The 26,598-nt window shown below is 44.2% G+C and overlaps 2 protein-coding genes across 3 annotated transcripts in view; both read left to right on the plus strand.

The window, feature by feature from the left end:
• The window catches only part of PALB2 (partner and localizer of BRCA2), a gene marked incomplete at its 5' end in the record, with an annotated part of 28,426 nt that extends 16,484 nt beyond the window's left edge, over nucleotides 1–11,942 (plus strand). Inside the window, 5 exons of the mRNA XM_080831690.1 lie at nucleotides 572–733; nucleotides 1,759–1,875; nucleotides 6,598–6,685; nucleotides 9,157–9,305; nucleotides 11,454–11,942. Coding sequence (XP_080687816.1) covers nucleotides 572–733; nucleotides 1,759–1,875; nucleotides 6,598–6,685; nucleotides 9,157–9,305; nucleotides 11,454–11,664 — 727 coding nt within the window. The 3' untranslated portion in view covers nucleotides 11,665–11,942. The remainder of the gene's footprint in view (nucleotides 1–571; nucleotides 734–1,758; nucleotides 1,876–6,597; nucleotides 6,686–9,156; nucleotides 9,306–11,453) is intronic.
• Nucleotides 11,943–16,638: 4,696 nt separating this feature from the next.
• On the plus strand, nucleotides 16,639–26,509 carry NDUFAB1 (NADH:ubiquinone oxidoreductase subunit AB1). 2 transcript variants are annotated; one of them, XM_080831676.1, is made up of 5 exons: nucleotides 16,639–16,864; nucleotides 22,834–22,950; nucleotides 24,465–24,552; nucleotides 25,465–25,564; nucleotides 26,279–26,509. In XM_080831676.1, exons 1-4 carry the CDS (start codon nucleotides 16,697–16,699, stop codon nucleotides 25,554–25,556), a joined length of 465 nt encoding a protein of 154 aa, XP_080687802.1. In that variant the 5' UTR covers nucleotides 16,639–16,696; the 3' UTR covers nucleotides 25,557–25,564; nucleotides 26,279–26,509. The 2 variants fall into 2 exon arrangements, with proteins under 2 accessions (XP_080687802.1, XP_080687801.1); XM_080831675.1 differs by having other exon boundaries at nucleotides 16,648–16,864; nucleotides 26,349–26,509.
• Nucleotides 26,510–26,598: the final 89 nt, after the last annotated feature.

The raw sequence follows: 26,598 nt of genomic DNA on the forward strand, positions 1-26,598 counted from the left end.
AAAAACCCTATCAATGGGGATCCCTGGGTGGTTCAGTTGGTTAAGCGGCTGCCTTTGGCTCAGGTCATGATCTCAGGAGCCTGGGATCAAGTCCTGCATCAGGTTCCCCTCCCAGTGGAGAGTCTGCTTCTCCTTCTCTGTCTGTCCCTCCCCTACTCGTGCTCACTCTCTCCCTCTTACTCAGAATAAATAAATAAAATCCTTTAAAAAAAAAACAAAACCCTATCAATGGAATGATATCTCTGACTGAAGTTTCCATTTAAAATTGGAACTTCAGGGCACCTGGGTGGCTTAGTTGGTTCAATTCTGACTCTTGATTTCAGCTCAGGTCATGCTCTCAGAGTCATGAGATCAAACCCTGCATAGGGCTCTGACTGGGCATGGAGGCTGCTTAATATTCTCCCTCTCCCTTTGCCTTTTCTCCCTTTCTAAAAAATAAATAGATAGATAGATAGGACCTTAGTCCTTTCATATCGAAATAAATAGATAGATAGATAGATAGGACCTTAGTCCTTTCATATCGAAGGCTAACTTCTGACTTCTCCACATTTTCCCTTATACTTGGTTTTAGGGCATTACTTTGTTCCTCTGATGGTAAACGTGAAAAGCAAGTACTACTGAGTTCTGGAAATATAAAAGCTGTGCTTGGCCTGACAGAGAGGAGGCTAGTCAGTAGCAGTGGGACCCTTTGTGACCAACAAGTAGAAATCATGACATTTGCAGAAGATGGAGGGTAAGATGGTTGGTTTTAATTATTAAAAGAATGCTTTTATCACAGGCTTTCAGAGAAAGATCACTAGGCTCTTGTTTTTCTGGGCTGTAGGTGTTATATAGCAGGTTCTGCCTCAACACTAGGCTGTATCGTGGAGGCAGTTTAGGGAGGGGGAAGCTCAATGTAGCAGGAGGGAAGCCAGGGGAGAGGAGAGACTCAGCAAATGAAGTTTATTCTTTCTTCGTTGTTTTTTGAAATCTTTGTTTACCCCTTAAAAATCACAAACGTCTAGGATCCTAGACTCTTTTTTTGTTCCGCACTTGGTTTCCATTGCTTCGGTTACCATCTAGATGCTGACTACTTGCAAACATATATTTCTAGCTCTGAGCTCTTTCTCAGCCTCTGGACCTGCCAGTCTCTTAGATATCTTGTGGGTATTTTGGATTCAACATGTTGAAAATGGAACTCAGAGCATCCATTGTGTCTCTTATATGCTTGTTACATTTTTTGTGGTTATTTATCTGTCTCTTGTAATAACAGAGGGCATGGACCTTGTTTGTTGTATTTATTCCTGACTGTTGTAGTAATCTAGGCAAGAGACAAATAATTACCTGTTTAAGTTAGCCAGGTATTAATGGGGACGGGGAGAAGCAGACAGATTTGAGAAAGAGGAGACTAACATCATTAGGGCCTGCTGGTTGAGTAGGTAGAGAGGAAGGAAAGAGAGTAATGTCCAGGTTTCTTTGTTTGTCACCTGGGTAGACAGTGATACAATTTGCTGAGATAGGAATGCAGAAAGAAACACAGGGTTTAAAGAGAGAGATGGCAAGTTTAATTTTGGATATGATGAATTTGAGATGCTTGCAAGTATATCCAGGTAGGTGATATGAAAGTAATTAATTGTAGGAAGTTTAGAATACACGTTTTCTAATTTTTTCTGGAATTAGATTAGTATGTGTTATGCATGGTTCAGGAATATGTACAAGGGCTGCTTAGAAAACTGCTTTGGTACAAAGTGCTGATCTTTAATACTGTTTTAAACGCAGAAGCAAAGAAAAAAGATTTTTGATGTCCCCTGAAGAGACTGTACTAACTTTTGCTGAGGTCCAAGGGATGCAGGAAGCTCTGCTTGGTACCACTATAATGAACAACATTGTTATTTGGTAAGATTTCTCTCCAGGTCCTCCATTTCCTCATCTGTAAAATACCTCTAATTTCACAGGGTTGTTAAGATTAGATAAGAGACTCTGTAAATATAATTGTGTTTTGGGGCACATGGGTGGCTCAGTTGGTTAAACGCCTGACTCTTGATCTCAGTTCAGGTCTTGATCTCAGGTTCATGAGTTCAAGCCCCACTTTGGGCTCCATGCCCAGTGTGGAACCTACTTAAAAAAAATTTTTTTTTATTGTGTTTTTTTGTTTGTTTTTTACTGTCAGATGATACATACTTATCTCAACGAGAACATCATATTAATTCAGACATTATGAAAAAGATCATGCTGAGTAGACTATTTTAAAATAGATGAAACTTTACTCTTATCAAAAAGGTACAATTGGGAGCGCCTAGGTGTCTCCGTCAGTTAAGCATCTGCCTTCGGCTCAGGTCATGATCCCAGGGTCCTGGGATCAAACCCCACATCAGGCTCCCTGCTCGGAGGGAAGCCTGCTTCTCCCTCTCCCACTCCCCCTGCTTGTGTTCCTGTTCTTGCTTTTTCTCTCTCTGTCAAATAAATAAATAAAACCTTTTAAAAAAAAAAGTACAGTTGTTTCTGCTTCTGGTTAATGGCTTTTATCAGGCTAACTCTCTTACCTTAGATAACTATAGACCCTGAACAAAGTGTAAAAAACAACTATCTAAAAGCACTGGAGAATGAGAAAAAGAAAAAAGATACTGGAGAGGGTTCAGCAGGAAATATCAGTGAGCAAGTATCTTGTTCCTACAGTTTTAGCTAGAAAGCGAGCCCTAGTCTGTGCACTGGGAGACTGAAAGCCTGATAGAAAACCTTCTGTCCTACTAGCTCAAAGAACCAAAGCACAGAGTTCAGGGTGACCACAGTAGATAGAAAGTAGGGAGAGAAATGCCCAAAAAGAGAGAGCCAGAGAATAAGCCTCAAATTCTGGCTCTAATATTTACCTTGTAATCTGGGTGGCCTATAAACTGCATGTACACAGGGCAGATTGAAGCAGGCCAGGTAAGGCGAAAAGAACTGAATTGGGTTTTCAGCATTTGGAATTTTAGTTGAACCGAATTAACTGTTTACTAGGGGAAAATAATCAGTATTCTTCAGAGGAATCTAACAGAATCCAGAGTTTATGTGACACGTTCTTTTCTTTCTTTCTTTCTTTCTTTCTTCCTTTCTTTTTTTATTTTTTTTTTAAGATTTTATTTATTTATTTGACAGACAGAGATCACAAGTAGGCAGAGAGAGAGGGAGAAGCAGGGTCTCTGCTGAGCAGAGCGCCCCATGTGGGGTTGGATCCCATGACCTGAGCCAAAGGTGGAGGCTTTAACCCACTGAGCCACCCAGGCACCCTTGTGACATGTTCTTAATAATGTCTACGATACAATCCAAAATTATAAAATATATGTGTTTAGAGGAACCAAATTAATGAATCTGTGATAGAAAGACCAGAGTCAAGGAGTCCCCAGCCACCTCTCTTTTTCCTGATCCAGGGAGAACCACACCCAGCCAAAGCATTTTCAAAGTTAATTTGTATTAAGAGGATAAGTTGGATTTTTTTTTCCTTTCAGAAGCCCTCTCCTTTAGTTGATTCCTTAGGGCAGGATGGGTCTTGGTAAGAGGAAGTTGTGATATTAATATCCTTGCTACCTTACCTCTTTTGCCTTGTCCAACCCTAACCCTCTGGTAATAAACCAGGAAAGCATGGTCCTTGAGAGAATCTTTGTCCCCTCCCCACCAGGGAGCCTCTGAAATTGACCGTGTTCTAATCTGCCAGGAGACCCTGTTTTCAGATGGCAACAGATTTCCACTTCTGGCACTTTGCTCAGTATTTGGGCATAGAGGCCTTATTTGAGGACAATATGCTTTCCAGAAGTTGTCTTTTCTATTCTTTCCATTATTTCAATAGTCTGGACCTTCATTATTTGGTTCCTGGACTATTAATATAATCTAGTAATTGGTTCCCTTGCCGTCAATCAATTTCCCATCTCCAGATCTTCTATTATACTACTACTGTATTAACATCCTTTTTCCCAGCCCTCCCTGCTCTCCCTGAGAAATAAAACCTTCAGGAAGGCCCACACTTGTTTGCTTTCTTCACTTTCCTTTCCTCAGTGCTTTGGGGAAAAATTTTCTCCAGCCAGTCGATACTCCTTAGCTCCCAGTTTTCTTCCCATCCTTCACTTTTCCCTTTTTTCTAATAGTAACCTTTTGAAATTTTTTTTTTAAGATTTTTTTATTTATTTGATAGATCACAAGTAGGCAGAGAGGCAGGTAGAGAGAAGGGGAAGCAGGCTCTCCACTGAGCGGAGAACCCAATGTGGGACTTGATCTCAGGACCCTGAGACCATGACCTGAGCCAAAGGCAAAGGCTTAACCCCCTGAGCCACCCAGGTGCCCCATGGCATTTTATATGTAATGGATCACAACAAAATTTGAGGGTGGGGGGGGCACCTCTCTACTTAGTCTAAGCTTAAGTGTGAGTTTAAGTGGTATCTTCAGCCCCATAGTTGCCTTGAGCAACTAGTAGTACTAGTAGTACCTCAGCCTTCATTGACCTTTCCCTCTCCGAATTCATATTGCCCCCCCCCCTTTTTTTTTAAGTTTTTAAATACTGCCCTTATAGGCTAATTTGTATCATGGAAGTTCTTGAAGATAGGTACATATCTTCTATTCTCAGTGCCTTAGCTCCTTGTTTAGGGTACTTAAAGATGTATATAGATCATATGGTCTATCAAAAGCTGTCATTTCGGGGCACCTGGGTGTCTCAGTGGGTTAAAGCCTCTGCCTTCAGCTCAGGTCATGATCCCAGGGTCCTGAGATCAAGCACCGCATCGGCCTCTCTGCTCAGTGGGGAGCCTACTTCCCCCCACCCCTGCCTGCCTCTCTGCCTCCTTGTGATCTCTTTCTGTCAAATAAATAAATAAAAATCTTAAAAATAAAAAACCAAACTGTCATTTCCCCTTTGGGTTCTATATACTTTTATGTTTACACATAGTGGTTGGTCACCTTTCCTGTTTAATTGCTCATGGGTTAAATGTCTAAAGCAATTCATGTTATACTCAAGGTTCAACTGGCACTTTTAGAACCTCTTGCTGAAGCTCTGGACATTTAATCTTGGTCAAGCTATATTAGCCAAGCACTCATCTCTCAATCATTTAATAGACACTGGAATCTCTACTTATGTACTGCTTGCTTTTTTTTTTTTTTTTTAAAGATTTTATTTATTTCACAGACAGAGATAGGCAGAGAGGCAGGCAGAGAGAGAGAGGAAGGGAAGCAGGCTCCCTGCTGAGCAGAGAGCTCGATGCAGGGCTCGATCCCAGGACCCTGAGATCATGACCTGAGCCAAAGGCAGAGGCTTAACCCACTGAGCCACCCAGGCACCCCTACTTATGTACTGCTTTCTGTGAGGGATGTAGACATGAATCCTCATTCCAAGGCCTTTAAAGTCTAGTAAGTAAATAAGATCGCTTTATAGTTCCAAGTGTATGAATCCAGTACAATTCCCTTACAATTCAGACAAGGTCAAAGTGAGAGGAATTCAGACAGTGCTTTGGGGCTTGGGGAAAGAGCAGTTACTAAACATAGAGCATGTGCTAACCTCTGTAGGGGATAAACCCATTGTTGTCCCTGGCGAGGAAAGTCTTGCATAGGCGCGCAAGCACTGAGTTTAACCTCCTTCAGTTTTTATACACACAACTTGCTCCACAGAAAGTTCTGACGTATTTGTTGAATGAATACATTACACTGTATTACAGTGCATATTAAATTAAAAATGAAGCATATGGACAGTACTATAGGGAGGTGGAGGAGAGGAGATTTCTGTGGGTTGGCGCAGACTGGGAGAAGTGAGAGTCTAGGTTGAGCTCCTGCCGCTGGGAGGAGGCAGGACACAATTGAGGCCGGAAAGGAACAAAAGGGCATTGGTGGGTAACAGGGATGGGAATTGGTTAGTAACGGGGAGGGCGTTGGGAGGCTAGCTTGAGCAAAGGTGCAGAGCCAGGAATACGCATAGTGAGGAGCGGTGAGTCATAGAGTATGGTGGCACTGGATTCGTGAGGATTATAAACACCACAAAAAAGAACATGGACTCTTGCGGCTGATGAGAAGCCAGCCGAGGGTTTTTCAGCAGTGGCATCCCAGGGTAGAGCGATGACCAACATCACAAATGCTCAGTAATGCTGAGGAGTGGTTCCAACAGACTTTTTCTCCTTTAAATTCACCCTCTTCTCTCGTTTTTTATCCCACCTTTGTCTCCCTACCTCTCTTCGTTACCTTGGTCTAGCTCTAGAGACAGAATTGTAAATCGTTTTAGGTCTAATCTCCCATCTAACTAAATTTGGTTTCATGACCATTGTCTTCCATAGAAGAGTTAGGCGTAATAAGAAGTAATGCTAGAGCCATACTGTGTACCTGATTTCAAATGAGAAAAGGGAAAACTTTTCTCATGGAGTTTGGAGAGATTTATTCCTGGTGACAGCAGATTCAGTCTAAGGCTGAACTATCAAGTTAAACTACTGGCAATGTTAACCAGTAGTTCTTATTTTTGCTGAATCTGTAACTAAACAAAACTAAGGTAGCGTGCCCCTTAGTTTCTCCCTTGGTCACCTCCTAAAGGATGCTGTGATAAATAAGAGAGTATTATGTGAAAACCAGTATGCTGGAAGAATATTATCAGCTTATTTATTTTTGATGTCTAAGGAATTTAAAAACTGGTCAGCTCCTGAAAAAGATGCACATTGGTGATTCCTACCAAGCTTCAGTCTGTCACAAAGCCTATTCTGAAATGGTAAGTAATCTGTTGGGACCGCTTTGTATCTACTTTGTGTTGCTGTTGGTCTCATTGAGTAAGAGCAGTAGCTTACTAAGAGGTCATTAATAGACCCTCTCTGTGGCCCGTTTTTTGTTTTGTTTTGTTTTGTTTTTTTCCAAAATTGGGTAACAGTGTTTGTCCTTGCTTGAAATTCATGGATGAAAATAAATATTGGTATAATGTGATGGCTTGGTGAATTTTCTGCTGTATGACCTACGGAAAACATTTATTTCTAGCTGTGAATTTGTACCAAGAAATATCATGCCTGTTACCAAACTTGGCTCACAAGCACATTGCCATAAATGATGTATGATGTGACTGAATGCCCTCAGAGAGGATGATTAAATAAATGGTCCTAGACGTGTATGTCCCTTAGGCTTTAGTGTTCTCACATAGAAACGAACACAGCTTCTCAGCCACTGTGTTAGTAGACTTGGTTTACGGTCTAGTATGGACATCTGAACGGGCTGAAGGCAGCTTCCCAGGAGTGAGGGGTAACCCTTAAGTACCCACCACTGAGCCACAAGCAAAGGCAGTAACAGGTAGCTCCATGTTTGTGTGGAAACTGACTTTCCCAGCCTCAGTGGTAGCCCTGTGCACATCAGCACCCCCGGCTTAGAATGCAAAGGGCACCCTTTTCCCTAAAATCTGTGGACTTGAACTCAGAAGTTGTGTGATCTTAGATACAGTCATACTATCTTGAGGCTTTTTTTTTTTTAAAGATTTATTTATTTGAGAGAGAGAGTGGGATGGGTGGAGGGGCAAAGAGAGGGAGAGGGAAACTTAAGCAGACTCCACTCTGAGCACAGAGCCTGACATGGGGCTCGATCTCACGACTCAGATTCCCACCTGAGCCAAAACCACGAGATGGGTGTCTAACCAACTGCGCTACTCAGGTGCCCCGAGGCTAACTTTTCTCTTCCTTAAAATAAGAGAGTTGGTTTCATCTCTGGAATTATTACATTTCCCTACTAGGCATTAAAATGACTTCCTAGGGGCGCCTGGGTGGCTCAGTGGATTAAAGCCTCTGCCTTCGGCTCAGGTCATGATCCCAGGGTCCTGGGATCGAGCCCCGCATCGGGCTCTCTGCTCCGCAGGGAGCCTGCTTCCTCCTCTCTCTCTCTGCCTGCCTCTCTGCCTACTTGTGATCTCTCTCTGTCAAATAAATAAATAAAAATCTTTAAAAAAAAATATATAAAATAAAATGACTTCCTATCTTTGTTATTACAATGTTAATATCTACCTGATAGTGAAATATTTAACAGAAATGTATGAGATAGCACATAAAAAGTTCACCATGAAGCCAGCCTCTGGAAATAAGCTAATATTTTAGTGTAGGAATCAACAAACTTTGTAAAAGAGATCAGGTGGTTAAAAAAAAAAAAGACCAGGAGGTAAATATCTTCAGGTCTGCAGGCCGCATGGTCTCTTGCACCTGCTCTGCCCGCTGTGGCACAAAGTCTGCCATAGACAAAATGAAAACACTTGGGTGTGCCCATGTTCCCTGTAAACCTTTCCGGACAATAAAACATTCCTGAACTTGAATTTCATATGATTTTTTCATGCAAAATATTTATCTTTTTTCTAACCATTTCAACATGCAGAAACCATTCTTCGCTCATGGGTCATACAGAGATGAGCCCTGAGCCAGATTTGACCTGTGGGCCGTTGTTTGCCAATCCTTAGTTAAGTATATGGCATCTAGCCTTTTCTTGACTCGGGTCTCTAATTATAAAAGTAATTCATTCTCATTATAAATAATTCAGTCATTCTAGAAATGTAGAAAGTAGAAATGAATGTTATTAATCCTAATATGGTTCTGTAATTAATTTTTTCTATTTTACCCCCCAAAGAGAATTACTTTCAGTATCATACGTATCTGTGTGATATGTATGTGTCCACACACCATACATATTGAAAGCCAGGAGAGGTCTGTAACACATTTTGCCACAAAGACAACCACAGATGGTGGTGTCTTTCTTTGGTCACTCTTGCTCTTTGAGTGCAAATAGGCTATCTACAGACTGCCCTAAAAATCTAGTCACCACTTTCCCATTTTTTATGGGAAAATGTGTTCTGAGTTTTCAAAAGCCAAGTTACCAATGAATATCTGTAGTTTGGGGACTCCCTCTTCATGTTTCTATGCCCTCTTTCCCTATGACGGCGTTTTCCCAAATGGATGGCGTGAGATTGGTTGTATCTAAGGTGGAGGAAGTTAGTGAGGCCGCTGGGTTCCCACCTGCAAGGCTGGCTGTGAGCCCTGTTTTAGAGATGCCAGAAGTCCAGCTCGGTGATAATCTCAACAGTTTTTTTTTAATCTGAAAAATATAAGCTAGCAATTAAATCCTGCATATTGACTATTCTTGTAATTCTTTGGTTTTGTCTCTGCCAACACTTTCTTTCCCTCTTGCTGATTTATTTGGTTATTAATTTTTCTCTTAAATTAGGGGCTCCTGTTCATTGTTCTGAGCCATCCTTGTGCCAAGGAGAGTGAGCCGCTGGGAAGCCCTGTGTTTCAGCTGATCGTGATTAACCCTAAGACAAGCCTCAGTGTGGGTGTGATGCTCTACTGTCTTCCTCAAGGGCACGCTGGAAGGCAAGTGTGTGCTGCTGTTCACTGAGTGTGACGTTTTGGAAAGCACTTGTGCAAATACAAAAAAAACCAGACATCTTTGTGTCACTTGGATGAACGGAAAACGTGCAATGTGGCAGAGCATCGTAAGAATGTTAAGAAGCAGAAAGAAGTGTAAAGCTTAGTAGATCTGAGTCAAACCCCAGATTCCTTACATTCTGAATCCCAACAGTATGGAGTGGGATAGGTATTTCATGTATATCCAAACCCTGTTTTTTCCCATAACAAAACCATTTTGAATACAAACAGTAACTGGTTCTCTACAAAAATGTCCTTTCCATAAAACCTAAATTAAGAAAGTTTTAAGTGTTACTTTAGGAAGGCATCTTTTACTTTGGAAAGAGACTGAGTCTCCATGATGTAAGCAGCTTCTATATATCTGTTGACTGATGAGAAGATCTACTTATCAGTGATACAGTTATTGGCATCCCAGGGGTTCTCTGGGCTACCTAGAGCTCTTGGCAGTGCTGGTATTGTTAGACCAACCCAGCAATATCTGAACGTGTCATTCCCAGAGATCACCTTTATCAACGTTTGAAATTAGCAGCAAAGACTGAAAATAGATCTAGTAAGTCAAAATCACAAAGTCTAGCTTTAACAATTTTACAGAGATAAGGAACCTTGATAGGTACAGTATGTGTTTTTGTGTTTCTTTGGGTCTTGTGCAGTGCCTGCTGGATCACTGTTCTCAAAGACAGCCTCTCTCCCTCTGCACGTAGCCAGCAGTGGCGTATCTGCAAATGTTCTTAGCTCAACAGGAACCTCATAATTATCTGCCATATGTGCTTCCATAGCGAACTTGTTTCTTTGGATTTGAAGAGAGAAGCGTAGTCACTGGCCCAGAAATTGAGGATGAAGACAACTACTTTGATCAAGCATTTCCTTCATCGCTGTCCAAGCCCATTCGCTTAGCAAGCCTTAGAACCTATCTGGTGCCGATTCTGTAGAGGGCACCTGCTGTTTCTCCTCTCGTGGAAATAGAAAACTAGAGACTACTGTTCAGTGTGCAAAATGCCATGAGGCTTGCAGTGTTTGGGAGCACAAAGAATGGAGGGGTCCCTTACTGACAGTGGAGGGCTGGAGCAGACTGTCGGGGAGGACTTTTTGGAATTTCAAAAGAAACATGGGGAGTCAGCCACACAGGGTGGATGGGAGCCCAGGATAAAAAATATTCAGGTCACTCCAAATATTCCCTGAGGGTTGACCATTTCCCAGACCCTCTTCCAGGTGCAGAGGGTATGGCAGTGAGGAATAAAACCACTAATTTATGTTAAGCACTTCCGGTGCTGAGTTTTTTATATCAACTGCTACCATATTCCTGTTTCACTGATGAAGTTAAGAACTTGCCCGGGGTCACACAACTCTTTGTTAGAATTCAAACGCAGGCTACTGACTGCAGAGCCCTTGTCTTAAAAAGACAACCAGCTTTCTGCTTTATGTTGTTTACATTTGGTAGGAGAGAGATTCAGCAAATATAGAAATAGGATAATCTCATCAGTGAAAACAGGTAATGTGATGGGGCACCGTGTATGTGTGTACACTTAATGTAGACAGGAGATTGGGTCTGACCTTTCTACAGAGGTGACAAAATCCCAGGCATGCTAAGCTAACATCTGCTAAAGAAAAGGCAGAGAGGGGCACCTGGGTGGCTCATTGTGTTAATCCTCTGCCTTCAGCTCGGGTCATGGTCTCAGGGTCCTGGGATTGAGCCCTGTGTCGGGCTCTCTGCTCATCAGGGAGCCTGCTTCCCCCCACCCCGCCTGCTTGTGATATATCTCTCTCTCTCTCTCTCTGTGTCAAATAAATAAATAAATAAATAGGCTTAAAAGAAAAAAAGAAAGAGAGAGCAAGAGCAAAGATGCTGAGGTGCATGGAATTTGGAAGGCAGGCAGGCTCCTGTGAGGTGGGGTGCAGGTGGTACAGGGTCTGGACACATGATTGTGTCCAAAATGACATCACACTTGCCAGCAGTCCTGGGGTAGCAAATATGGGCATCATATTTATATGGAATTTTGTTCTTGTGGTTGCTTTGGGAAGCATGCTTTTGGCTTAAGGAAAAAAAAAATTCTTTCGATAAGTGATTTGAACGGTCTCTTCTCTGCTTGATACTAGGTTCCTGGAGGGGGATGTGAAAGATCATTTTGCAGCCGCAGTATTGACTTCTGGAACAATTGCCATTTGGGACTTACTTCTGGGTCACTGTACTGCTCTCCTCCCACCTGTCTCTGATCAGCATTGGTCTTTTGTGAAATGGTCAGGTACAGATTCCCATTTGCTGGCTGGACAAAAAGATGGAAATATATTTGTGTACCGCTACTACTAAAATAAGATGAAAACAAAGCATTCTGGATTTTTTGACCAGTTAGTACTTTTTAGAGTTGTAATTAAAGAATATCTGGGAGACATTTAAAACAATTACTTATATTCATTTAGACATATTTTTTATTCTGATGGTAGTGGCACCACTGATCTTGAATGTTCATTTAGATTTACTTTGGGAGAAATGATTTTAGGTTGATTTTTGTAATTCCTCACGTCTACACATTTGCTTTTAACGGTGTACATAAAGCTGCAGATATTAATAAATATTTATTTTGATAATTCTGGTTGGCTTATTTTTTCCTATCCTTTTATGATCATTTTTAGAACTAGTTATTTTACAACTAGAATACTTAGTGATGCTTGCATAATAAATAAATTTCAGTTAACTTAGGATACTAACGTGCAATATACTTTCTATGCTATTTGTAATGCCTTATTTTTACGTACCTACTAAAGGTAATATAAAGCCTGTTAAGGAATGCCAGTTTAGAAATGCCGTTGTGCTTTTACATTCTCACACCCATCCTTGACTCAAGCACCTGGGGTGTCCCTAGAGTTGCTTTGAGTCAACACAGCTGTATGTCCTGAGCCCATCATCTTCACCGTTGCCTACTTGATTTGAGAGAGACAGATCCTTACAGTTTTAATTGAGTGGTGTCATTGGAAATTTTGTCCCATGCAATAAGTATTTATTTGCTCAACATTCTTACTGAATGAGTATATATTCATGATCCATATAATTATCTGTTACTTCTCTTTCTATTTTTATGATTTTATGTATTTATTTGAGAGAGAGCACAAGCAGGGGTTGATGGGGCTCAATCCCAGGATGCTGGGATCATGACCTTAGCCGAAGTCAGATGCTTAAACCAACTGAGCCACCAAGGTGCCTCTCTGTTACTTCTCTTTTATTTTATTTTGTTTTAAAGATTTTATTTATTTGTCAGAGAGAGAGAGAGCACAAGCAGGGGGAGCAGTAGGCAGAGGGAGAAGCAGGCTCCCTGCACAGGGAGCCTAATGCGGGGTTTGATTCCAGGACTCTGGGATCATGACCTGAGCCAAAGGCAGGCACTTAACTGACTGAGCCACCCAGGTGTCCCTGTTTCTTCTTCTTCTTTTTTTTTTAAGATTTTATTTATTTATTTGACAGACAGAGATCACAAGTAGGCAGAGAGGCAGGCAGAGAGAGGAAGAAGCAGGCTCCCTGCTGAGCAGGGGCCCGATGCGGGGCTCGATCCCAGGACCCTGGGACCATGACCCGAGCCGAAGGCAGAGGCTTTAACCCATTGAGCCACCCAGGCGACCCCCCGTTTCTTCTTTTTTAAAGACACCTTTTTACAATGTTCACTAGTATGGATTTTCCTAACTTCATGATTTCCCTTTGATACCTGTGCATAAAAGATTTAGTTTTCTCTCTTACACTTGTTCTGTTCCCACTATCTCTAGCCTAAATGAGATACTTTTATTTGCTAGCACATAGATAATAGCTTTTCTTTTTATTTTATTTTATTTTTTTTAATGTTCCAGGATTCATTGTTTATGCACCACACCCAGTGCTCCATGCAATACGTGCCCTCCTTAATACCCACCACCAGCCTCACCCATCCCCCCACACCCCTCCCCTCCAAAACCCTCAGTTTGTTTCTTATAGTCCACAGTCTCCCTCTCCGATTTCCCCCAATTCACTTTCCCTTTCCTTCTCCTAATGTCCTCCATGTTATAATAGAGATCTTTTCACAAAATTTCATTTACCCAAGGATCCTGAGAAACATATAATCTATAAGATTTAAGAGTTAAGAAAACAGTAGAGGTAAGCAGTAATTCCAGTTCAATAACGGTTGAACAAACACTGAGCACATACTTGAAATAGTAGGTACGAAAATGCTTGCTGTGAGGCCGTGGCCCTTCGGAAGTACACAGTCTGGCGCCTGGGGGCTCAGTCAGTTAAGCGATTGATCTTAACCTCTCCCTCTTCCCTTACCCCTGCTTGCACACTCTTTCTCTCTCAAATAAATAAGTCTTTTTTTTTTTTTAAGGATTTTATTTATTTGACACACAGAGAGATCACAAGCATGCAGAGAGGCAGGCAGAGAGAGAGGGGGAAGCAGGCTCCCAGCTGAGCAGACAGCCCGATGCGAGGCTAGATCCAGGACCCTGAGATCATGACCTGAGCCCAAGGCAGAGGCTTAACCCACTGAGCCACCCAGGCGGCCCTCAAATAAATAAATCTTAAAAAAAAAAGTACACAGTCTAGTGAGGGAGACTGTGACACAAAACAATAAATACTGTGTTTTAAATTTAGAGGGTATGTTTACAGTGCTCAAAGGATGGGCAGTTAGCCCAACAGGGGGAAGTTCTAGAAAAGCTCCATGGATGATGATAACTAGCTGAGTCTTGCCGGGTAAGTAGGTCAGAGCAGAAGCAAAGGATATTCCAGGCAGAAAGGACAGGAGGGCATGAACTACAAACAACTCGCTGTTGCAAGAGAATGGATCATGTTGTGGGGGATGGAGTGAGGAAGCGAGAAAGGTAGCCAGGGAGCTGGTGACGCCTGCTAACAAACTCGGACTTTATTCAGCAGGCGTAGGGACTGCTGAAGGGTTTGATCTTCAGGGATAAGCTCCCCCTCTAGCAACACAGTCAACAGTGGATTTCTAGTAGACAAGAGTAGAGGCATGAAGATGACCAGAAGGGCCTCATCTGCAGCAGGGTCTGTGCAAAGAAAGACCTGACCGGGAGAGAGATTTAGGAAGGAAAAGATATGAGCAGGCTAAATGAATGCATGATTTAGGTAGAAGGAGTCTTAAATTTTTGGCTTAGTGGGTAATGGTCTCAGCAGCTGAAACAGAACACACAAGGGGGAAGACAACTCATTTGAGTGCTTACAGATCATCTAGTAATCGACAGTTGGATAAAGGACTCTGAAGCCCAGAGAAGAGGCCGGGGCTGGATGCAGGTGGGAATAAAAGCCTCTGGGGTGCATCAATTCTGAAAAGTTGGGTTTTTAGGAGCGCCTAGGTGGCTCAGTTAAGCAGCTGCCTTCGGCTCATGTCATGATCTCAGGGTCCTGGGATGGAGTCAGTCCTGCATCAGGTTCCCTGCTCAGCGGAGAGTCTGCTTCTCCATCTTCCTCAACCTGCCGCTCTCACTACTTGTACTCTCCCTCTCTGTCAAATAAATAAAATCTTAAAAAAAAAAAAATTTGGGTTTTTAAAGTTAAGCGTGGGTCAAAGAGGACCATGGGGAACAAAATATGACATTTATTTTATTTTTTTCAAAGTATGTCATTTAAATAAGAGGGGACTGGGGTGCCTGGGTGGCTCAGTGGGTTGGGCCTCTGCCTTCTGCTCAGGTCATGATCTCGGGGTCATAGGATCAGTCCCCACATCTGGCTCTCTGCTCAGCAGGGAGCCTGCTTCCCCCCCAACCCCGCCTGCCTCTCTGCCTACTTGTAATTTCTTTCTCTGTCAAATAAATAAATTAAATATTTTAAATAAATAAATAAGAGGGGACTTACTAATTTTGACAAAAGGATTCAGTGTAACACAGAAATACAGATAGGTCGTGGGAAGAGAGGGTTGCAACTTGGGGCTCAGTAGTCAGTCAGGCTCTTCCATGCTCCCTGTGCTGTTAATGCTGCATGGTCACATCCCACATCTGTCCCATGGGTTTGGCCCAAAGTTTGACCAGGAAGGAGCATCAGAGGTTGGTGTGTCACTGGTGGCTTGAACCCATCTAATGGGCCCTGATCCTTGTCCTCCGATCAGATTTTCTGGTGTCGGCTTTCTGCAGAAGTAGAAGGTTGCCACCCAAAATGGAGCTGGGCCATTTATTCACTGACCATTCTCAAAGACAGGATACAATTATGCTTCCAACTGATTAATAGGCAGTAAAGTGATGGTGATGGAATCAGGATGCTAGAGAAGCCTGGTGTCAACTGTTTGCACTGCTGGGAACACTCTGTTTGGCATCACCAGCAGCAGGGTGATTCCTGAGCCTCTGTGTTCCCTCCCCCAGACTGATGAAAGTCTTAGGTCAGATATTACCTCCTAAGAGGCCTTCAGGGCCCACCCTTTCTAAAATAGCGCACCTGCAGTACTCCCTCACTATCCTGCTCTCTACTGTTCTTCATTGTGCTTATCACTACTTCCCTGAATTTTTTGTTTGTCTTAGGGGAGGTGTTTATTTTTATTTATTTTCTATCTTCCCACTAGAATGTAAACTCTATGAGAATAGACTGCCTGGCTTGCCCACTGCTGTAGCAATAGGCACATAACTACCAGCACACAACAGGGTGTACTCAAGTTCTTTTTTTTTTTTTTTTTAAGATTTTATTTATTTATTTGACAGAGAGAGAGATCACAAGTAGGCAGAAAGGCAGGCAGAGAGAGGGGAAGCAGTCTTCCTGCGGAGCAGAGAGACGGACGCAGGGCTCTGTCCTAGCACCCTGAGATCATGACCTGAGCTGAACGCAGAGGTTTAACCCACTGAGCCACCCAGGCGCCCCCAACAGGTACTCAAGTTCTTAATGAATGCATAAATAGAAATAACTTAACAGCAGTGGGATGGTACTATGCAGTCTATTTTATTTTTATTTACTTATATTTTAAAATTTATTTATGTTTTTTCGGTAATTTTATATATAATTTTATACCTATATAATTATATATATAGTTTTATATATAATTTTATACCTATATAATTTTAATACCTATGGAATAATTGCAGCGTCAAAACTTCTAAACAAATGTATACCAGAACATTTAGAGAATATATAAAAATAATTTCCTTTCTTGTGTCAATCATTAGTATTTAGGGAAAGACCGGAGGAGCGAGGTTCTGGCCCTAGCAGCCTTTTGCCTCTGGCCCTGGATGGCGGGGCCGCGCACCCAGGGGAGCAGTACCGCCAGGAGCCGCTAGGGGCCGCTACGGCCATTGGCGTCCGCCTGCGCCGCTCTGTGCGTCCAGTACGCGTAGCGGAGAGGAAACTGGGCTGGAGGGCGCGGCGCAGTGCATCTTGGGTCGGCGTAGCCATGGCGGCTCGTGTCCTTTCCGCTTGTGTCCGCCGACTGCCCGCGGCCTTCGCGCCGCTGCCCCGGATTCCCACGCTGGCCGCAGCCCGGCCGCTCAGCATCACCCTGTGCCCCGCGGGGGCGCGGACGAGGCCTGGGGCTCCGCAGACAACCTCGGTGCTCGCGCAGGTGACTCGCGGTGACTTTGCTGGGGCTTGGCAGGGGTCAGGGATCGGGGTGGTGCGGGGGAGGGGCCAGGCAGCGGGGCCACGCGAGCCACGGCGGGGGTGACCGGGCGACATCTGGCTTTCCGCCCGTCCCAGTCCCTCACGGTGCTTGGTTGACCCCAGACCGGAGTGCAGTCCTAACAGTGAAACATCCCTGGGTTCGAATGCTAGCAGCCACTTTGAGAAACTTTGGGCAAGTCTCGTGACCTCGCCACTCTCGGTCTGAACAGCAAAGTGGGGGTACTAGTCTCTACTTCGTGGAGGTGCAGTGAGGTTTTGAGAGCACCTATTTGGGGTGCTTGTAAACTTCCCCATATTGGTTCCAGTTGGTCGTAGTGATATCGACAAATTCCGTGATAGCTTTCTAGGGGAAAACTGATGACAGGGTGCAAAAAGGAAGCCACACTGGCCTACAACCTTCTCCAGAGCAGTCTGAGCCCAGGATTTCTCCCTGTAATGCCTTTTGCCCGTTTACGGGCCTCCTGGAAGTAAAGATAGGGAAAAAGTAGTATCTAGGCTTTCTGTATGATGACACCTTTGTCATAACAAATTCTTGTTAGGGTAGTGATTTTCAGCCCTAGCTGCACATTCAAATCACCTGAGTAGCTTAAAGGAGGGGGGGCAAAAGTCCCTTGCCCCCCCCCCTTTTGATTTACTTCTCAGAGATGAGGCACTGGCATGTGTTTTCATTTAAGTTTGCCACATGACTAAAGGGTTTGGCCAAGATCAAGAAGTACTGCCCTAAGGTAGAATAAACTCTCAAGGCCAGGTTGAGAAACCCCCAAACCTGTGAACTTAATATGATAGTGGTTTTAGCATTTCAGTATTGAATACCTTTAGAATAAAACATAAGGATGCCCAGGCCAAATCAGTCATTATCTCCAGAGTTGGGGTCTGGGTGACTGTTTTTAAAAAAAAAATTTTTTTTTAAAGATTTTATTTATTTGACAGAGAGAAATCAGAGCTAGGCAGACAGAGAGAAGGGGAAGCAGGCTCCTGCTGAGCAGAGAGCCGGATGTGGGGCTCGATCCCAGGACCCTGAGATCATGACCCGAGCCGAAGGCAGAGGCTTAAACCCCTGAGCCACCCAGGCGCCCCTGGGTGACTGTTTTTAAAAGTCACCAAGTGATTCTTTTGTGTGGCTAGAGTTGAGATTTACTGACCATGTAATAGATTAATTCATAGGGCATTGGCCCCATTGCCTGAATCAAAAGGTTAACAGTGTCACCCTGAAATTAAGTCTTAAAAGGGCATTATGTAGAGTTGCTAAGTATTTTGTTCCTGAGACTGATTTCCACAGTAGGCTAAAATGCAAAGTGATTGTCCTTCTTCAAAGAGCACTGATTCTCAGACTTAGTTGTTACAGATCCCTTGGGAAGGAGCCCAAGAGGCTTCACTTCCAATGGGCTCCCAGAAGATTCTGTTGCTGCTGGTCCTTGGACCATGCCTTGAATAGCAGGGTGCTCAGAGATGTTACCACTACCTCTCCTTGGTTCATATACAGCAGAAGAACCATTTTATTTATATTTATAAAGTGGTTTTGACTACATTTTCCCATTTAAATCCTTTGCTGATTGAAGAGAGAGTCAATAATTGTTCATTCAAAGAAACCGAGGGACAGGCTATGTGCCAGGCCTTATTTTAGGTGTTGAAGGGTACGGAGATACATATAAAGGAAAGATACGAGTTAATATCTCATTGGACACTGCAGCCTCATGTTAAACTTGCCAGCTTATTCCCTGCTGCTGTGTTCCCAAGGCTGTTTATACTGTTTGTCTTGGTTGGTTCTTTACCTCTCTGTTCCTGCCCTTTGGCACTTTCTTTCTAATCCTTAAATGCTGGTAAATTCCAAAGATCTCTTACCCACAATCTCTTCCTTGTCTGTGTCTTCACTCTGTTTCCCTGTTTCCCAGTTACCCCAAACTTCTACCTCCAGGCCTTGCTCATTTCGTCTGGACTGTTGCTCACTGCACCTGTTCTATTCCGTTAGATTTTTTTCTCCTCAGATCCATCCCCTTTGCTGGGCAGCTAGTTCTTCATTTATATTCCAACTCTTTTCCCTCCCAAAAGGAGCTAAAGCAGTTCTCCTGGATATAAAAATATGAGACGGTATAAAGTAGAGGTAAGAAAAAAGGGTAGTGGCCTAGAATGGAACCTGAAAGTCTTGTACTTGATCCAGGCAGGGCACAGATCTGAACTGTCTCAAAGCCAGAGCACAGAGAGGACTTCCTAAGAGTTCTGTGGGGCACAGTACCCAGATGAAAGCAAAATGCTTGTGCAGGCAGAGTTCAGCTGTTTTGTCTTTTTCAAGTGTCTGCAGCACTGGGCCTCTTGAACCTCAGAGCCTGTGTCCCACCTTAACCTTCGATCTCTAGCAACATGAACTCATTTCTTCCCACACAGACCCACAATGAGTCCCATGCCTCATTTTCTTGGCCTGGTCTTTCCTCCTTGAATGTCGTTGTCCTTCCAAGGCTAACTCCAAGTTTGGTATCTCTTCCTTGCTTGTCAGGGACTGAATGACAGCTCTTGTACAGGAAGCAGCCTACAAATATGTCTGTCATGGCTCTTGCCACATTTTTTTTTAAGATTTTTTAATTTATTGAGAGAGAGCACATGAGTTTGGGGACATGCAAAGGGAGATGGAGAAGCAGACTCCCAGCTGAGCAGGGAGCCGTCCACGAGGCTCGATCCCAGGACCCTGGGATCACGGCCCGAGCCAAAGGCAGACGCTTAACCAACTGAGCCACCCCGGTGCCTCTCCTCCCACATTTTTATTACAACTTAAATAATCTGTTTGGCTTGATCTTTCCCATTAGACCATAAGCTTCTCTGAGGGTAGCGGTCATGTTTCATTTTTCTTTGTAGTTCCAACCCACAGCACAGTGTTTGGCACATGAGGCAGAGTTCGCAGGCTGCTGAGACAGTCCTGTGTGTGAAGACAAGACATAGCCAGTGGTAAGGACAGGTGTGCTTACAGCACAGAAGAGGGACCTAACGAGCGCTCCCGGTGAGCACAATCCCAGAGGTAGCAGTTCCTCACGCACTCAGAGCAGGGTGTGACAGCACGTGCAGAGGCCAGCCTGGCACTCTTACGGCTGACCCTCAGGGTGTCTGTGGAATGGAGAGACCCGAGTCGAGGTAAAGACGCAGGCATGTTGTGAAGGGCACTGAGGAACGTGGATGTTCTGTTTAAGCTGCAGGGAGTGAACATGAAACAAGGTTTGTTGAGTGAGATCTTTCCTCCCAGTCAGCCAGGCTGGGTGGCCCAGTAAACGTGATGGTGAGACAGAAGAGTGGAGGTGGGCTCTCAGGTCTCTGGCCAGAGCACCAGGTGGTCGACGAGAAATAGAGGTCTTTGAGCAGGCGTTTTGGAAGACAGGTAGGGAGTGTATTTCCAAACTGACGTGGAGGTGTCTGCTCCCAGGGGGAGCAGCCCAGGGGGCAGGTGGCGGAGCTGGCCGGTGAAGTGCTCTCCTAAGCTTTAAACTGAGGTTCCTCAGTTTCCCTTAGAGATGTACTGAGTGGAGACAGATGAATTCTGATGGATGAACCAGGTTATTGGTTTCTCCTAGTCTAGAGGGAAGTCATTCTTTCCTGCACGCAGTGCCCTCTCCTACAGCTGTGGGAAGTGACTTGTGTCACATAGAATTGTTAAGTGTAGATCTCCGGGGGGAAGACAACACCAGAAATATTGTTGGCTCTCGGGGACACTGCTGAGCTGCTTGCCTGTTCTGTGCCTCCTCTTTTTTGTAACAGCTGAGATCGAGCAGGAAGGAGGCAGTAAGGCCCTCCCCAAAGACCAAGGTGGGAGGCCAGGGGCGGGATGCCTTTCTCTGTCTCCATTTCCTGTTTGTAAAATGGGACTGATGTCAGAACTAAAGGAGGCAGTGGTTTGTAAAGTGCCCAGCACAGCGCCATAGTCTGACTGATAAGAAGTCCCTAAAGAGACCAGAAGGGGAGGCTCAAGAGGGAAGGAGTAGGATCAAGTACTCTGGGGCCACATTGCCGCCAGTCTCAGACCCCAGCCTTCCCACACAGTGCTCAGTAGCACTCACTGTGGGTGTGCCTGGCAGTGTCCTGAGCCTTTCACATTCCCTCAGTGATGCCTCACAGCGGTGCTGGGAGCTTTGTACTGTGGCTTATCCCCATTTCACAAGTAAGGAAAGTGGCGTTGGAGGGTTAAGTAACTTGCCCCAGGCCAAACAGCTACTAAGAAAGTTAGTGCCAGGGTACAGGTGTAGGCAGTCTTATTTGGACTGAGCTGTCACCCACTGGACCTGCCTGCTCCATGCTGAGCCCACTGTAGCCCCCGCCCCTCCAACACTTCGGACTGGCCTGTGCTCTCCAGGTGGAGACCTTCAATTTTTCCATGTGGTGTCCAGTGGCCTAAGTGTGGGCACTTGCTGGTGTGGCTGGGGATGGTCCTGACCCCTAATGGGCCCCTTGGGTAGTTATGTACCATGTCCCCTCCCGAGCCTCATCCTTCCCCCTGGGCTTTGCAGTGAAGCCCCCATTTTCTCTTTCTCCTCAGCAGTAATCCCTGCTCATACCACTTCTTGATGTGCACACAGACAAGGCCTCTGTCAGATCCTTCCCCCTCAAACTTCTCTCTTGTCATCACCCCTTAACTCATTGCTCCTCCCTCTTTCCCTTTTTGCATCTTCATCTTATTTGTGGCTGGAAGACTTACAGTGATTGTGGAGAAGGAGGCCTGGAGATGTTCCCCCAGCAGAGGTCTCCATAACCCACACTGCAGTGGGAAAGGAAAGGACACTGCATACACTGAGACCGAAAAGGACCAGTGCTCTTAAACTCTGAAAGCACTTAGAAATACCTTTAGAATATCCATAAAGCTCCTCATCTAATCTCTTTATAGCTTGCTGATGAAGCCTGATTTCAATACTTGAATTTTTTTTTTTTTTTCAAGATAAATACTTCTTAGCAGCGTATACAGGTTTGGTTGATTTGGCAGTGTCATGATTTTCATAGGCCTCGGTCAGGGACCTGAGCGCCAACACGCAAACCCACTTTCTAAGGAGAAACGCTGTAAGAACTCCAAATTAACTTACTTAAGAACTCAAGTGAACGTTAAAAGGTAAACACACCAGTTCACATTAGGGACTTCCACAGTGAGCGGAACTGTCAGGCAGCTGCTTTGTTTTCCTCTTGTCCTGCATTGTATCTTCCACGGCATTATACCTGCTGAGCTGTAAGTTGGAGTTCCTTCTGTATTTGATGAAAGAATCCAGCCAGCAGCCTAATACCTAGCTGATTATCAAGTAGGCTGGTATCACAGACATGTGAGATACTATTCCCATCACGGCAAAAATCAGAAAAGCTCACGGTTTTGCTGGTGGCCATACAACAAGCCTCTCCTGCAGGGAAACAGTTGGACCATGAGGGCTGTGCGGGTTGGTAGCCGGCTCTTTCACGCTGGCTGAGGTCAGGGGCCATATTAGACCTTCCCTCGTGTGCTCCTCCAGGGAGCTGCCTCTGTTTACCATGACAGCCCTTTCCAGGTGGGCCATTTTGACTCCAGTGTGCTGACGATCGAAGGTGACAGGGCCTTACAGGGCAGCCCGGCGCCGCAGAAGGTGCCGCAAGAAGACACACTCCTCTGCAGACCCTGCACGATTTTAGTGGCAGCTCCTCCCAGAGCTAGTGGAGTGGCCAGAGTGCGGGACGCAGGCCCCATGGGGGGCCGAGCCAGGCTCTGAGGGGAGGGGAGGCCCGTTTTTATGCTGCTGGACTGCTGGGACTTCTGAAAATACCCAGTGTGGTGACCCTAGGTGGCCTAATGGTCCCAGCTGGAAATCAGAGGAGGTGGTTCTCGGAAGCACTAAAAGCTCTGAAAGGTTCCTGTAAGCTGGTGCGCTGACCTAGAGGCATCTTGGGTTCAACAGCTCTTCCTTCCTTCCCTTGTTCTAGGTTCCGCTCACACAGCTGTGCCGCCAGTATAGCGATGCACCCCCTCTGACGTTAGAGGGGATCAAGGACCGTGTTCTTTATGTATTGAAACTTTATGACAAGATTGACCCAGAAAAGGTAATTGATGTAGCTTAATGTTCTTTCTTTAAATGAGTATTTATTTATTTATTTTTAAAGATTTTATTTATTTATTTGACAGAGAGAGATCACAAGTAGGCAGAGAGGCAGGCAGAGAGAGAGAAGGGGGAAGCAGACTCCCTGCTGAGCAGAGAGCCTGATGCGGGGCTCAATCCCAGGACCCTGAGATCATGACCTGAGCCGAAGGCAGAGGCTTTGACCCACTGAGCCACCCAGGTGCCCCTTTAAATGAGTATTTAATCAATGGTACAGACTTCAGAGGGTCCAGAAGGATATTCGGTAGAAGGTCTCCCTGACTCTCAGCCACCCGGTTCCCCTTCTGGGAGGCAGCCAGTGGAACAGCTTCTCCTGTATCTTTCCAGAGATGCTCAATACGTATGCAAGGAAGTGTACTCACATATGTACGTATGTGTTTATTTTAGGTACTATGTGACCTTCATCTCCTACCTTTTTATTTATTTTTAAAGATTTATTAGGGAATGTGTGCACAAGCGGGGTAGGAGGAGGGGCAGAGGGAGAAGCAGACTCCCTGCTGAGCAGGAAGGACTCTGGGATCATGACCTGATTAAGGCAGATGTTTAACTGACTGAGCCACCCAGGTGCCCCCACTTGCTTACCCTTTTTAAAAGACACACAAGTGGTAGAATATACTGTAAACATTGTTCTGCAATGTTTGCTTTTTTAACTTAAACACTGGCATTTTTCTCATAGTAGTACATAAACAAATTCCTTCTTTAATAATTCAGTCTGCTGTGTAGGTAGGATAGTGGGGTTTTTATTATTGAGGTCTAATTGACATATAACATTAGTTTCGGGTATATAACATAATGATATTTGTATAATGTGAGTTGAGAAAAGGGGGCGTTGTACGCCTGGGTGGCTCAGTCTGTTAAGTGTCCGACTCTTGATTCCAGCTCAGGTCATGATCTCAGAGTTGTGAGATTGAGCCCCGTGTCTGGCTCTGCACGAGGCTTGGTGCCTGTATAAGATTCTCTCCCTGCCCCATCCCAAAATTGTGAACTGATCTTAGTAAGTCTAGTTAACATCCATCACCACACATAATCACAGAAATTCTTTTCTTATGATGAAGATTTTTAAGATTACTCTCCAGCAGCTTAGCCTTAAGACTGTAGTCACCAAAAAAAAAAAAAAAAAAAAAAAAGACTGTAGTCACCATGTTGCACATTACATCCCCAGGATGGTTTTCCCAAGCAGTGATCACAGATCTTAGCAAAATATATAAAGTGAAATCCATCATTAGCTTTGTGTATATTGTTAAGCATTCCAGAACCAGCTTGAATAAGTTAACAAAGCGCACCAAGTATGTGCTGGCACAGCTTAAACATAAGATGCTGATTATCACTTCATATTTAAAATATGGCCTCTTTACAGTAAGCATCTTCTATATAACTTTTAAGTGACATCATACCTGTTATCTTGAGAAGCAAATACTGTCCCGGCTGAGTTTTGTGTTTGGTGTTCCTTTCTTGCAGCTCTCGGTAAATTCCCACTTTATGAAAGACCTGGGCTTAGACAGTTTGGACCAAGTGGAAATTATCATGGCCATGGAGGACGAATTTGGTAACAGGCTACGTTTGGGGTCTGCACAGTGTGATTCTTGATTTAGGCGGAAGAAATGTCGGGGGTCACAACTGGGATTTGAGTCAAATATATAAATAGAAAGAGCCCCCCACCCCCACCCCAGTGCGCTTACTGTCAGGTGAAGTCAACACCAGGGACAGTGCACTCACTTAGAACGTACTTGACATGGGGGCTAGCAGAGTGCCCAGTGTGGTGCCGAGGGCTGAGTGACCAGGAAAGGCCTGGGGGTGGGATTTGGATGCTCTAGGTGGGGACTCCAAGATGAAGGCAGAACCTCACCTATGGAGAAGCTGAGCACACCTGAGCACCCTGAATGGCCGTGCCCAGAGAAGTAACTGGGTGTGCCCGGGACACAAACACATGCACATATAGGCCTGGTTTCCCACCATGCCTCCCTCAGGTTGTTTCTTTCTCAGACGGTTGTGCACAAGAAACCTTTTAAGGGTCCATGGCTCAGTTTTGAGTAAGTTGCCTGAATGAAAGCCAAGGGGCTTCTTTGCTATCCTACAGAGCAGAACATGGTTAAAGTTCCTCACAGATTATGCTCTCTAGAGGGATGGTATCAGAGGTAGGATGGGAACATGGTCATGAAAATGTTCTGGAATTAGGTGATGGTGATTGTTGCACAACTTGTGAATACACTAAAAAACACTGAGTTTTATACTTTAAATGGGTGAATTTTCTATCCTATGAAATACAGCTTTTAAAAAAGAACCAGCTGTTACACCCAATATGATACAATTGTTGTCTAGAACATAACTGGCCCATAACTTAAATGGGACTGAGGGTTGCTGAAAAATTTTGATGTCTTGTGGGTGGTATGGCAGTGTGAGATGCGTTTAATTTTAAAGTATTTGTTTTTCTACATAGCATCTTACATTTTACTTTTAGGGTTTGAAATTCCTGATACAGATGCGGAGAAGTTAATGTGTCCACAAGAAATTGTAGATTACATTGCAGATAAGAAGGATGTATATGAATAAAATATCAGGTAAATAATTTGACTTACAGAATGATGTCTTCCCGTAGAATTAACCTCTCTGTAGTTCTTCAGTAAAGTAGGAAGACCCGGGAAGAAATGCAAACATTGGAAATCCTTGACAGATTTTCACTGGTTGTAAAACAGGTCCTCTCTGGTTATCTGCCACTCAGAGGGGGCTGGCCTTAGTGATTATCTTTCTCCTTGAGACAGGCCATGAACAGTTCATTCTTGGACAGGACTTCCTTGATTGTCAGCCTTCCTCACAAAAACGGTCTTGTACAAAACACTGAGCAGGGCAGCCTAAAAGCGGAGACCCCTACCGCCCTCGGTTTCACCTTGGAAGCCAGCCTAGCCTGCTGTCCTGGAAGCTGAGATGGCCTGACTCCTTAATGAGGCGAGAGACGCCTCCTGGGTTAAGAGGCTAGACTCTGGAGTCAGACAGCTTTATTCTCAGCTCTGTCCAGGTCTGTAAGTCTGGTGATCTTGGGCAGACCGCCTAGCATCTAAGCCTGTTTCCTCAGATGGAAAATGGGGATAAGGATAGGACTTACCTGAGGCTTTCCTGAAGGTAAAATTCAGTAGTGTGTACAGACTACTTAACACAGAACATGTAAAGAAGCCTGTCAGTAAACATTGGCTGTTTTTCAGGCTCTAGTATTATGATCAGTTGACTTTTTTAAAAATAAACATCGTATTAAGTGTCTGTAACTTTGATTACCCTAGATTGAGCACATCAAATCACTGAAAGTTGGTGCACCAAAAAGAAACACTGAACTAACTTTGTCTTTGCCAGACCCCCTTTTTTCACTGAGAGAAGAGTTGGAAGATGCTGGCGAGTGTCTGGAAGTGAGAACGCGTTTTGGCATTATTGCTGCCTTTGACAGAGTAATTCTGTTTAGACTTGTATTTAAATTGTCTGTTTTTTCCTTTGAAAATAAATCTATAAAGCCAACATTTTTCTTAGTCTTCAGTTTTTCAGTGCCTATAAAGTGCTTATTTATATTGACTTGCTTAATATTTTATCAAGCAGGCTTCTGTTGGGC

Source organism: Martes martes, assembly GCF_963455335.1.
Source record: "Martes martes genome assembly, contig: SUPER_18_unloc_1, whole genome shotgun sequence".
NCBI classification, from domain to species: Eukaryota; Metazoa; Chordata; class Mammalia; order Carnivora; family Mustelidae; genus Martes; species Martes martes.

Bases quoted from the DNA above. Each gene is read 5' to 3' on its own strand.
- NDUFAB1 (XM_080831676.1), top strand. From the start codon at position 16,697: ATGGCGGCTCGTGTCCTTTCCGCTTGTGTCCGCCGACTGCCCGCGGCC. The intron at 16,865-22,833 runs GTGACTCGCGGT...CCCTTGTTCTAG, and splicing joins CAACCTCGGTGCTCGCGCAG to GTTCCGCTCACACAGCTGTG. The intron at 22,951-24,464 runs GTAATTGATGTA...CCTTTCTTGCAG, and splicing joins ACAAGATTGACCCAGAAAAG to CTCTCGGTAAATTCCCACTT.